Source organism: Ailuropoda melanoleuca, chromosome 18 (assembly GCF_002007445.2).
Source record: "Ailuropoda melanoleuca isolate Jingjing chromosome 18, ASM200744v2, whole genome shotgun sequence".
NCBI lineage: Eukaryota > Metazoa > Chordata > Mammalia > Carnivora > Ursidae > Ailuropoda > Ailuropoda melanoleuca.
The window spans coordinates 32,742,375-32,756,624 of NC_048235.1; the positions used below are offsets into that span (position 1 = coordinate 32,742,375).

The window sequence follows — 14,250 nt, forward strand, 5'->3', positions numbered from 1 at the left end:
CCATACAGTACATCCCTAGTTTTTTATGTAAAGTTCCATGATTCGTTACTTGTGTATAACACCCAGTGCACCATGCCAATACATGCCCTCCTTAATACCCATCACCAGGCTATCCCATTCCGCCACCCTCCTCCCCTCTGAAGCCCTCAGTTTTTTTCCCAGAGTCCATACTTTACTTTTAATCCTCTAAAGACAAAGAGCTAGAAAATTATATTTCTAAACATGACTGAAATTTTCACCTTTATATCACCTACTTATATCTTATTATCCCTTAATTAATGCTATGATTCATCCATGACCAGTGATTTTTTTAAAAATTTTGATTATTATGCTTAGATAAGAGAAGGCTAGAGAACAATGCTTACACACACACACACACACACACACACACACACTTACTTTTTAAATTCCCCCGGGATTTGGAACAGGGTTAATTGGACAAAAATCTCAATAAGTTAAATAAAAATAAATCATGCATTTCATTAATTTTAATATGAGTTATAGCATGATACTTACTAGGGTAAACTAAATTTGCAGTATTTTCCAGAACTATTCTGCCTAATCAATGGCATTGTCATTGTCATTGTTATCTATATGGGATTCCAGAGAATGAAGTAATATCACAGGGACTGGCTCAATTATATGATAGTTAATAGAGCTAAGATACACAATTGTGAAGTTTTCAGAAGTTTCTATTCAGACGCAAACAAGAAAAGACAAGTAGATACTGGGAATAATTTCTTAAAAACACATCATTCAACTAGGTATCTAAACTCACTTTCGTACTGGGGATGGTACCCATGTGTGACTTTAGCTACTGCTGTAGGGAACACTGAACTCCTTTTGTGTCTTGATTTTCTCACATCCATACGCCCATTATGAGTCTCACGATCTCTCTCCCTTACTGCATTCCTTTTATCTCAACTCTTCCACCTCCCACCAATCCAGCAGCTTTATCTAAGATTTTGTGGGTTAGAAAACATGCTTTTATTGATTATATATGGTCCAAACACTTTTTACTTAAATATTGACCTGTATTAAAATTTTCAAACCCAATTTGTGAAAACTTTATATATCTGTTTTCCTGAACGCCAGCAGATCTTAAAAATATGGGTATACCTTATTTTATTGTGCTTCGCCTCATTGCACTTTGCAGATATTACATACGAATTGAAGGTGGCAACCCTACATTGAGCAAATCTATCAAACAGTCTCTGTATCACATTTGGTAATTCTTGAAGTATTTCAAACTTTTTCATTATTATTATATTTGTTATGGTGATCTGTTTTCAGTGATTTTTGATGTTACTATTGCAGTTTTGGGGAGTGTCATGAACCATGCCCATATAAGACAATAAACTTAATTGTGTATGTTCTGACTGTTCCACTGATAAGCAGCTGCTCCTCTCTCTCCCTCTTCTCAGGCCTTCCTATTCCCTGATACACAACAACATTGAAATAAGGCCAATTAATAACCCTACAATGCTAAGTGTTCAAGTTAAAGGAAGAGTCTCATGTTTCTCACTTTAAGTCAAAAGCTGGAAATTATCAAGCTTAGTGAGGAAAGCATGTTGAAAGCTAAGAGAGGCCAAAAGCCAGGACTCTTACACCAAAAAGTTAGCTAAGTTTTGATGCAAAGTAAACATTCTTGAAGGAAATTAAAAGTACTGCTCCAGTGATACCTGACTGATAAGGAAGCAAAATGGCCTTATTGTTAATGTGGAGAAAGTTTTAGTGGTCTGGATAGAAGATCAAACCAACCATAACATTCCCTTAAGCCAAAGCGTCATCCAGAACAAAGCCCTAATTCTTTTCAATTCTATGAAGGCTGAGAGAGGTGAGGAGGCTGCAGAAGACCCTGAAGCTGGCAGAGGTTGGTTCATGAGGTTTAAGGAAAGAAGCTATATCCATCACATAAGAGCGCAAAGTTAAGTAGCAAGTGTTGATGTAGAAGCTGTAACAAGCTATCTAGAAGATTGACTAAAATAATTAATGAAGGTGGCTACACTAAACAACAGGTTTTCAATGTGGATAAAACAGTCTTCCATTAAAAGATGTCACCTAGGATTTCATAGGTAGGATGGAGAAGGTAATGCCTGGCTTCAAAGCTTCAAAGTACAGGCCGACTTTCTTGTCAGTGGTTAATGGAGCTGGTGACTTTTAGCTGAAGTTAATACTAATTTACCATTTCAAAAATTCTAGGGTCCTTAAAAATTTGCTAAATCTACTCTGCCTGTACTCTATAAATGTAAAGTCCGGATGACAGCACATCTGTTTACAACAAAGTTTAGTGAATATTTTAAGGCCACTGTTGAGACGCACTGTTCAGAATAAAAGAATCCTTTCAAAATATTACTGCTCATTGACAATGCACCTGGTTACCCAAGAGTTCTGATGGAGATGTACAATGAGACTAATGTTGTATTTATGATTGCTAACACAACATCCATTCTGCAGGGCATTGATCAAGGAGTAACTTTAACTTACATTTCTTAAGGTTATAATTGCAATACATAAGTGATTTCTCTAACAGACCTGAGCAAAACAAGTTGAAAACTTTGTGGAGAGGACCACAGTAGGTACCATGAAAAGCATTCAGTAAGCATTAACAGAAGTTTGGAACAAGTTGATTCCAACCCTCATGAATGACTTTGAGGGGGTCAAGACTTCAGCGGAGGAAGTAACTATAGGTGCGGTGGAAATAGCAAGAAAACTAGAATTGGAAGTGAAGCCTAAAACTGGGACTGAATCACTGAAATCTCATGATAAATTTTGACAAGGATTTGCTTCTGATGGATAAGGAAAGAAAAGTGGTTTCTTGAGACGGAATCTACTCCCGCTGAAGATGCTGTGAAGATTTTTGAAATGACAACAAAAGATTTAAAATATTACATAAATTTAGTTGATTACACGGCAGCAGATCTTGAGAGGATTGACTCCAATCTGAAAAAAATTCTACTGTGAGTAAAACATCATCAAATACCATTGCATGCTTACAGAGAAACTGTTCATGAAAGAATCCATCAATGCAAGAAACTTCATTGTGGTCTTATTTTAGAAACTGACTCATAGGGCACCTGGGTGGCTCAGCCGTTAAGCATCTGCCTTCGGCTCAGGTCATGATCCCAGGGTCCTGGGATAGAGCCCCATGTTGGGCTCCCTGCTTGGTGGGAAGCCTGCTTCTCCCTCTCCCATCCCCTTGCTTGTGTTCATTCTCGCTGTTTTTCTGTCAAATAAATCAAATCTTAAAAAAAAAAGAAAGAAAGAAGAAAGAAAAGAAACAAACAAACAAACAAACTCCCACAACCACCCCAACCTTCAACAACCGCCAGCCTGATCAGTCAGCAGCCATCAGCATTGAGGCAAGGTTGTGACTTGCTGAAAGCTCAGATGATGATTGGCACTTTTTTACTTTTTATTCTTTTTAATTTTTTATTATGTTATGTTAGTCACCACACAGTACATCATTAGTTTTTGATGTAGTGTTCCATGATTCATTGTTCATGTATAACACCCAGTGCTCCATGTGATACGTGCCCTCCTTAATACCCATCACCGGCCTATCCCAATCCCCCCCCCCGAAGCCCTCAGTTTGTTTCCCAGAGTCCATAGTCACTCAGGGTTCATTCCCCTTTCTGATTAACCCCCCTTCATTCTTCCCTTCCTTTTCCTACTGATCTCCCTGCTATTTCTTATGTTCCATAAATGAGTGAAACCACATGATAACTGTCTTTCTCTGCTTGACTTATTTCACTTAGCATAGTCTCCTCCAGTCCCATCCATGTTGCTGCAAATATTGGGTAATCGTTCTTTCTGATGGCTGAGTAATACTCCGTTGTATATATGGACCACATCTTCTTTATCCATTCATCTGTTGAAGGGCATCTTGGCTCCTTCCACAGTTTAGCTGTTGTGGATAATGCTGCTGTGAACATTGGGGTGCATATGGCCCTTCTCTTCACTACTTTTGTATCTTTGGAATAAATACCCAGGACTGTAATTGCTGGGTCATAGGGTAGCTTCTATTTTTAACTTTTTGAGGGACCTCCACACTGTTTTCCAAAGTGGCTGTACCAACTTGCATTCCCACCAACAATGTAAGAGGGTTCCCCTTCCTCCACATCCTCTCCAACATTTGTTGTTTCTTGCCTTGTCAATTTTTACCATTCTAACTGGTGTAAGGTGATATCTCAATGTGGTTTTGATTTGAATTTCCCTGATGAGCACTTTTTTAGGGAACAAAAAGTAACAGCAAGGGTATTTAGTAAAAAAAAAGTATTTATAATTAAGATATGAACCTTGTCTTTTAGACATAATTCTATTTCATACTTAATTGACTATAGGATAGTATAAACATATAACTTTTATATGCACCAGGAGACCAAAATTTATTGTGATATTCACTTTATTGTGATGGCCTGGAACCAAACCCACAGTATCTCGGAGGTATGCTTGTACTCAGGAAGAACACACTCAAGAGGGAAAGTAAAACTTAGGTCAACTCCGTTAGAGCACTAATGACCTTGAAAATCACCCGTATGGATAATCTACAAATCGCTGAATCCATATACTGATATATGTGTGCACTCATCCGTTTATTTCAATATAAAAGTGAGTTTGATGTATTAGGGAAAATGGCAGCATAATACTATAAAAATTTGTTTATAATTTTTCATGTAATTCTGCTATATAGTCTTCCAAATTAGTACTAACCTCTTCATTTCCACAGTCACATTGTTCTCCTTGTTCCACTTGTCCATTACCACAAACCGCAGCTTTGTATGATGCATCTAAGTGTGGTTGATTTTGAAGACATTGGGACTTTGGCTTTGAAATAAAATGTGCAAAATCCTCCTTGCTGCAGTTACTGAAGATCTTCACACCACTGGAATGACTAAACATACATCGAACTTCACATTTTTATGTAAGTATTTCTTCATAAATTGCCTAGACTTGGAATAAACCTATTTAATAGCATTCCACAAGAGTTCAAATGCTCAATTTTGTTAGTGTCAAACTTTCATTTTCTGTACAAAAGAAGTCAATTGTGCAAGAACTTACATTAAATATTTTAGTAAGAATTAAATAACAAAATTTTATTGTTTCTTATGTTACACTCCATGACATTATTTTCTCTTATAGTTCCTACTTCACCAAGTATGCCATCTGTTTCATTTGTTGCTTCTTTTTCTTTTCATGACTCCTAAATATTACAATAGCCTGTATTAACAAAAGAGCTTGGGCTTTTCACTTCTTTTATCTATACTTATTCATAAGTAATCTTATTCAGTACTGCATTTTGAATAACACCTATACTCCATAGCTCAGATAGTTGTTTCTCTAACTTAAATATATTGCTTAAACTCGAGTCTAGTAGCCAGTCTTTATTCAAACAGAGATAACATTTCTAAGCACACATGTAAAATAGTACTGTTTTAAATTTACTACTTTATTATTTATTATTTATTTTAAATTACTACTCTTTATTCTTTTAGTGACATTTATTTTTCTTTAAAATATTAATAACTGAAATATTATTTGCTCATTATCTTCTCCTACTAGTTTTTTAGCTCCAGGAGAAAAGACATTCCAATCCCTTTGTTCTCTAGCACAGAGTACAGATCTCAATAATTTTTTTAAAATAAATTCTATGGTGGAACCCATCTGTTGTAAATAGTCATGCTTTGTTTGCTGTTACATTATGAATTTTAATATTCTGCATAGTATTAACATGTGAAAAGATTATATTCATAAAGGTTTATAATTTGATGACAGAGCTAATGTGAAGTTATTGGCTTTTAAGGCTATAGACTCAAATCATAGTCCTTTGGGTTAGGACAAGGAAATGTTATTTACATGAGGATCATGAACAAATTAGGGATTTTTAATGAATTACCAATTTTTTTGGAGGTCACATCCTGGTTGAACATACTGTTCAGTTATAATTACCACAAAATAATGGATTTATTGTTACATTGCAAATAATTTAGATCATTTCTGTCTAAATACCAAAAACCAAAAGAAGAAACAGTGATACCACATTATATTACTTAAGACTAGGCAATGAAAAATATGTTTATTATGTGTAACTGGTTTATAGGGGATATACTTCCTAGTAGTAAAATTAATGTTGTCATTGAAAGAAGTATTAATCATAATTACATCCAACTAGAGAATTTATTTGCAGCTTGAATCTTTGCAAACGTTTGTTGGATATTCCCATTCTTCAATCTCTCATTTTTCCTTGATAATAGAGCTTCTGATTTTCAGTTGCATACAGGACTTCCTTGCACAATCCATACTTTTCTTAGCCTTTTGTAAAGTTAGGAGTATACATATATAAAGTTCAGATAATTGGCCTAAAACAAAACCATTTGTTTAAATTCTAGAAAATAATGTTGACAGCCATGCTTTCATTCTATTGGTGACTATAATTTTGGGTAATTGTTATAGTTAAAGCTTCCATCATGAGCTATGAGATAATTCTGGATAAGAAAGTCACTGTGTAGAAATTAATGTGAAATTATGCAGTGAAATGCCATGCAATTAATAGAAAGCTAATTTCCCCAAATAAAATAAACTTCTCTTTGATTTAAGCCATTATTACTTTGGAATTTCTGTAACTTGCATTCAAATCTAAACACAAAGTCCATCCCAATAAATACAGATCTCAGTCAGGATATTGCTGTTTTTAATCACAATTCAAGCACTCATTTTTCTCACCACTCACCACATAATTGCAAAGCATTGATAGCAGGATGCAGTCTTCTCATTACAGTGAAGGTAGAGAATACTAGAATAGATCATCTTTTGCTTAATCCATAAGCAAAACATGTGTTCAATATCTGCATTTTTTTAGAAGAAGCAACATTCATTAGAAATAAAATGAATAAAACCTGTATTCAAATATAACTCCGGAGAAGTTACTAGAGCATTTCAATTACTAACTGAAAAAGAAATAACAACACTTCAACATATAGTCTCTCTGTGAAGTTTGTACAGCATGGAGATAATCAAGCAAAAATGGGAAACAAAAAGATAAAACAATTACTATTATTAAATAAGTCACAACAAATTTCAAAATATGTACATCTAAAATGATAATTATTAAATCAGAAATTAATAACAAAAAAATCTAGATGATCCACAAATATTTGAAAATCAATTGACATACTTCCAAACCAGCCCACTAAACAAAAAAAGAATCACAAAGAAAAATAAATATTTTAACCAAATAAAAAAGAAATACAAAATGTTAAAATGTATGGTATGCAATTGAAGCTGCAGTAAGAGGGAAATGTATAGCTTTAAACGACTTACACAAAAAGAAAGAAGGTTTAAAATTTAATGTTTGCATTTTCATGTTAAAAATCTAGGGAAAAAAACTAGTTTACCCAAAACTATGCATAAGATTAAGAAAACTATGCACAAGTGATGAGAGTCAATAAAATTGAAATACAATCTTTAAAAAAATCAATTAATTTGATAAAACACAAGTTGAATGATTAAGAAAAAAAATGAAAGCACAAATTATATCAGAGATAAAAGAGGTAATATCACTAGAGATTCCAGTGACTTTTAAAGAAAAATAAATGGAATTTAGTCTTGGGAAGATGGCAGAGTAGGAGGACCCTAATCTTACCTCTAGACATCATTATCATCCCATTAATAAACCAGACAGTGATACAAAGACTGGCAGAATAAACTCTGTGACTAAATGTAGAGAAGAAGCTACATCAGATAGGTTAGCAAGGGTAGAAATGGTGGTTTGGAGCCACCCACAGCAAAAGAGGAGCTTCAGGCTCTGAGAAGGGAAAGCACCAGGAGGCCCACATCAGGGGTAGGGGATAATGAATCCCCATAACATCTGCCTTGAAAACCAGAGAGGCTGAATTCCATGAGTTGGTATAACCAGCAGAAGTTGGAGCCTGGAACTTCAAAAGTCAGCTGACTCAACGACTGGGTGTGAACCAAAAGGGTGAGTAATAGATGGGTCCTCACCCTTAAAGAGATAACAGCTATCAGACAGACAATATAGAAGTGATAGTTTGCACAAAAGTGAGGCAATGAGAGGAAGATCAGTTTATACTAATTTCAGAGTGTGATGGAGAACTTCTCCAGCAACAGAGGAGCTGGCAGGTGCCATTTTCCTCTCTTGCAATCTAGCATAAACACAGAAGCACCTGTGAGAGATGACACTGCACTCATACTTGCTGCCTAACTTGCTAGCAGTATTCCCTGTCCATCTATGTGGTTCTCCTGAGGAACCACATAGTCCAAGGCTGCTGGCTTCAGCCTTGGGCTCAGTGCAAGTTTTGTTAACTCCACATATGCCCCATCCAGCTGCCTCAAGAATAGAAGCCGCACAAACACATGCCATGTTGGGTGGCCACCACGCTGTGAGGGATCTGGCCTATGACTAGCAGATCAGCGCAAATTTTGCTAATACCACTGCCCCACCCTTGAGCCCTCTTGCAGTCACACCCCCTCAGAGCCATTCTGCCTGAGTCTCACTAACACCATGGAGAGCAAGCACAGCCCACAACAGGCAGAGAGCCAGTGCAAACATCCAGACTGAAGGAAGAAGCAACTCAAACACAACAGCAAGCAACACACATAGGAGACTCCTTTGAAGTGCCAGGTTCTGGTGAACAGGGGACGCTGCACTACAGGGCACTACAGGACCTCTTCTTTATAAAGCCACTGCTTTCAAGAGCAGAAGATGTAACTGACTTTCCTAACACACAGAAATAGACACAGAGAGATAGACAAAATGAGGAGACGGAGAGATATGTCCTGAATGAAAGACATGACAAAATCATAGCAGGAGATGTAAGTGAAATAGAAATAAGTAATATGTCTGACAGAGAATTTAAAATAATGATAGGGAGGGCATGTATTGCATGGTACACTGGGTGTTATACCCAAGTAATGAATCATGGAACTTTACATCAAAAACTAGGGATGTACTGTATGGTGACTAACATAATATAATAAAAATTATTATTAAAAAAATAAATAAAATATATATTTTGATAAAAAACAAAAAAAATAAAATAATGATCATACAAGGATACTCACTGAACTTCAGAAAAAAGTGGAAGATATCAGTGAGAGCCTTGACAAACAAATATAAAATAATTTATCAGAGATGAAGAACTTAATAAATGAAGTTTAAAATACAATAGATGGAATAAATAGTAGAGTATGGGAAGTAGAGGAATGTATCAGTGACCTGGGGGATAGAATAATGGAAAGCAAGCAAGCTGAATAGGTGAGAGACAAACAAATAGTAAGAATAGACTCAGAAAACTCAGTGACTCCATCAACCATAATAACATTTATACTATAAGGATCCCAGAAGGAGAAGAGAGAGAAGTGGGGGGCAGAAAAATGTAGTTGAAGAAGTAACAGCCGAAAATTTCAAATCTTCACCAAACTTCTCAGAGAAACAGAGATCCAGATTCAGAAAGCAAAGAGTTCTCCCAACAAATTCAACAAAAAAGATCCACACCAAGACACATGCTAATTAATATGGTGTAAAAAAAGGGGGGGGGTGATAAATAATTGTAAAGGTTACAAGAGAAAAGAAGGCAGTTATATACAAAGGGCACTTCATAAGTCTATCAGCTTGTTTTTCAGCAGAAACTTTGCAGGCCAGAAGAGAATGGCACAGTATATTCAACGTGCTGAAGGGGAAAAATCAGCAGCCGAGAATATTCTATCCAGCAAGCCTTTCAGAATAGAAGGAGAGATAAAGCGTTTCCCAAACAAAAGTTAAAAGAATTAATGACCACTAAACCAGCCCTACATGAAATGGTAAGGAAGACTCTGTGAGTGGAAAATAAAAACCATAGGTAAGAGTAAGAAAATAGGAAGAACAAAAGTCCAAAATACGAGTTATACCTGTAAAAATCAGCCAGGAGAAGAAAAAATAAAAAGATGTAAAATATGATACCAAAAACCTAAATATGGAAGGGAGAGGAGTAAGAATGAGTTCAAAAGTAAGTGACTATCAGCTTAATATAGAATACTATATGGAGAAGTTGTTCTACATAAAATAAATAGTAACCAAAAAAATAAAACTATGATAGATTTTCTTTACTTGGATTCATCACTAAATAAAACCAGAAAAACATGGCCAAGAAAAAGAGAAGAAAGGTCAGAGAAAAACTACAAAAACAATGAGAAAACAACTAACAAAATGGCAATAAATACATACCTATCAATAATTACTTTGAATGTAATAAACTAAATGCTCTAATCAAAAGACATAAAGTGACAGAGTGTATTTTTAAAAAGACGTATCTATATGCTGCTTACAAGAGTCTCATTTCAGAACTAAAGACACCTGTAGTTTAAAAGTGAGAGTTAATATTCTTCTCAAACAATTGCAGAAAAATAGAAAATGAAAGAAAGCTTCCAAGTTCATTTTATAAGGCCAGCATTACCCTGATACCAAAATCAGTAAAGACTCCACTAAAAAAGAGAAATGCATGCCAATATCACAGAAGAAAATGGATGGAGAAATACTGAATAAAATACTGCAAATTTAATCTGAAAGTGTATATAAAAAGTCATTCACCATGATCAAGTGGGTTTTATTCCTGGATTGCAAGGGTGGTCCAATATTTACAAATCAATGAACATGATATATTACATCAGTAAGAGAAAGGATAAATATCTTTTGATCATTTCAATAGACACAAGAAAAGTACAACATCCATTTATGATAAAAGCCCTCAACAAAGTAGGGATTGAGGGAACATACTTCAATGTAGTAAAGGCCATATATGAAAAACCCACAGTGAATATCACACTCAATGGGGGAAAACTGAGACCTTTCCCTTTAAGGTGAAGGACAAGACAAGGATGTCCAGTCTCACCACCTTTATTCAACATAGTACTGGAAGTCCTAGCTACAGCAATCAACAACAAAAAGAAATAAAAGCCATCCAAACTGGTGAAGAAGAAAACTCACTATTTGCAGATGGTGTGAAACTACATATAGAAAACCTGAAAGACTCCACCAAAAACTATGAAAACTGAAAAGAAGAATTCAGTAAGGTCATAGGATATAAAATCAATGTACAGAAATCTGTTGCATTTCTATAATAAGAAAGCAGCAGAAGAGAAATTAAGGAACCAATCCCATTTACAATTGCACATTAAATAATTAGATACCTAGAAATAAACTAACCAAAGAGGTGAAAGGCCTATACTCTAAAAACTAGAACATTGATGAAAAAAAGTGACAATGACACAAAAAAATAGAAAGATGGTCCATGCACATGGATTAGAAGAATAAATATTGTTAAAATATACTACCTAAGGCAATCTATACATTTAATGCAATCCCTATCAAAATACCAGCAACATTTTTCACGGAACTAGAACAAACAATCCTAAAATTTCTATGGAACCACAAAGACCCTGACTAGACAAACAATTTTGAAAAAGCAAAACAAAGTTGGAGGCATCACGATTCTAGACTTCAAGTTATATCACAAAACTGTAGCAATCAAAATAGTATGGTACTGGCAAAAAAAAAATAGATAAAGCAATAGAACAAAACAGAAAATCAAAAAAAAAAACCTCAACTCTATGGTCAATTAATCTTCAACAAAGCAGGAAAGAATATCTAATGGGACAAAGTCTCTTCAACAAATGGTGTTGGGAAAACTGGACAGCAACATGCAAAAGAACGAACCTGAGTCATTTTCTCACACCATACACAATAATAAACTCAAAATGGATTAAGGACTTGAATATGAGACCTGAAACCATAAAAATCCCTAAAGAGAACAAAGGCAGAAATGTCTGATATCAGCCATAGCAACATTTTTCTAGACATGTCTCTGAGACAAACTAAATAAAAGTAAAAATAAACTGCTGGGACTATTTCAAAATAAAATGCTTCTGCAAAGCAAAGGAAATGATCAACAAAACTATAAGGCAACCTACAGAAGATAGGAAGAAGATATTTGTAAATGACACATCTGATAAAGGGTTAGTATCCTCAAAAAGTTTAAAATAGAGTCACCCTATGATCCATTAATTTCATTACTGGATATATGTGTGTGTGTGTGTGTGTGTGTGTACCCACTACTGGGTATATATATTATATATATTATATATCACATATATATGTGTGATATATATTATATATATATATTATTTAGCCATAAAAAAGAACAAAATCTTGCCATTTGCAATGACATATAGAGGCAAATATTAGGGAAGAAAAATCCAGCAACAAGTAGGGCAATACACAAAAAGGATTATTCATCATGTCCAAATGTGGTTCATCCCAGAAAAACAAGTTATTTAAACAATTGAAGATCAATAAAATATATTTCAACATATCAACTGAAAAAAGTAAAAACAACAATAACAACACGTAATCATCTTAATATGTAATGAAATCTATTCATGACAGAAACTTGGACGAAGAATAAAAAAAGAACTTCCTCAATCTGAGTAAAAGCTTCTGTAAAAATCTTTCAGCTAACATATTTAACGGTGAAGGATTAAAGATTTTGCTCTTAAATTAGAAGCAAGAAAAATTGCCACACGTTCCATTTCAATCTAAATTTCTTAAATTGCATATGTGAGTGAAATCGTATGGTTTTTGTCTTTCTGTGACTTATTTCTTTTAGCATAATACACTCTAGTTCCATCCATGTCATTGCAAATGGCAAGATTTCATTCTTTTTGATGGCTGAGTAATAAAAATAAAACACACACATACACACACATATCTTCTTCTTCAACCATTCATCAGTTGATGGACGTTTGTGTTCTTTCCATAATTTGGCTATTGTTGATAATGCTGCTCTATAGCCTCTTCTGAGATAATTATTTTCATATGAGTCTCTGCCAAATCAGAGCCTGAGATAAAAATTTGAGTGCAAGTATTCTTAAGAAATGATTGCAGAAGCAGAAGTGAAGGAATGGAGAGAGTGTGATGTTATCAACATTGTTGCTGTAGGCAATGGGGCTTAATTTTCTAAGACATATGAGAAGCAGAAAATGGCTGTGGGAAATGTCCTTCAGAAAGACAAGAGGCTGGCTAGGGTCACTGACTGGATGTTGGTTTCTGTAAATCCCCTATTTGGTCCTAATTCTATGAAATATCGCCGTTGTACTCTAAGAATAATGACGATAACATCAAATTCACTAGGTCTTTGAGGCATGGCAAGGATACTGCAAAAAAGGCCTTCTCTAGTAACAGAAAAAGCTGAATAACAGCACCTCCGAAATCAGGAGATGCCGAGACTTCGGGTTGAGAGGGCAAAATGAAAGATTCATGAAGACGATACCAAACTAATAAATCATTCTTGTATAGTCATCACAAGCCTGTATTTAGCTCATCAAATCATGAATTAGGTCATAAAATCTGACAAGTGACTTAGTGATAAGTGTAGAATTAGATCACTTACGAAAAAGCAAGTGCGGTATCAGATTACAAGTGACAGTGAGGTAGACATGCAGCATTGGGCATTGTTGGACACAGCCTACATTTGACCATTATTAATTATTTTAGCAGCCTAGACTTTTTAAAACTAAATACACCAGACTTATTTTTATATAAACTATGTATATAAAGCATATAAAAGTAAAGCATCTTACATTGCTTCTGGGTTCATTATGCAGACAGTTCCTGAGCACTGGCATTTGTTAATATCATCATAAGCTATTCCCATACTAAGGCTCAGTAATTGAGCTATAATAACTGCAAGCGATTCCAGACTTATGGTTCTGGGGTGCTGGAAAAAAAGAACACACATGTGACACACATTTTAGAAGGTAATTCATTTACCTGAAAAATATTGCAATTATTTAAAATAGTCAATAACGTTGATAGAGGCTTCTAATATGTTAACCCCAGGTGTGTCATCTATATTGGCCTAACATCTTACAGGTATCATTATCAATATAAGAAAGATATAAAAAATGAGATCTGAAATTTTACCAAAATGTAAATGCATGGCTCACTTGGTGTCATCAGGGCAGGAAAAATATTGCCCCTATAACTTGTTAATTATATATAACAATTGCTATAGTCATATTTGTATTCACAAAAGAAAATCTTAAGACACACTACACATAGAGTGTCAAATTATTGACAGGTTATGTTCATTTGTAATTTAATTATTTGGGGATAATATTTTATGTGAATCTCCCATACATTTAAAAAAAATCATAAATTAACCCATTGAATTAAGCTAAATAATGACTGACATTAAA

At 34.7% G+C, this 14,250-nt stretch overlaps 1 protein-coding gene across 1 annotated transcript in view; it reads right to left on the reverse strand.

Moving 5' to 3' along the window:
* The window catches only part of ADAM2 (ADAM metallopeptidase domain 2), a 119,900-nt gene that overhangs the window by 52,615 nt on the left and 53,035 nt on the right, over positions 1–14,250 (reverse strand). Inside the window, exons 11-12 of the mRNA XM_034647698.1 lie at positions 13,633–13,769; positions 4,714–4,894 (exon numbers count right to left, since the gene is read on the reverse strand). Of these exons, the coding sequence (XP_034503589.1) occupies positions 4,714–4,894; positions 13,633–13,769 (318 nt within the window). The remainder of the gene's footprint in view (positions 1–4,713; positions 4,895–13,632; positions 13,770–14,250) is intronic.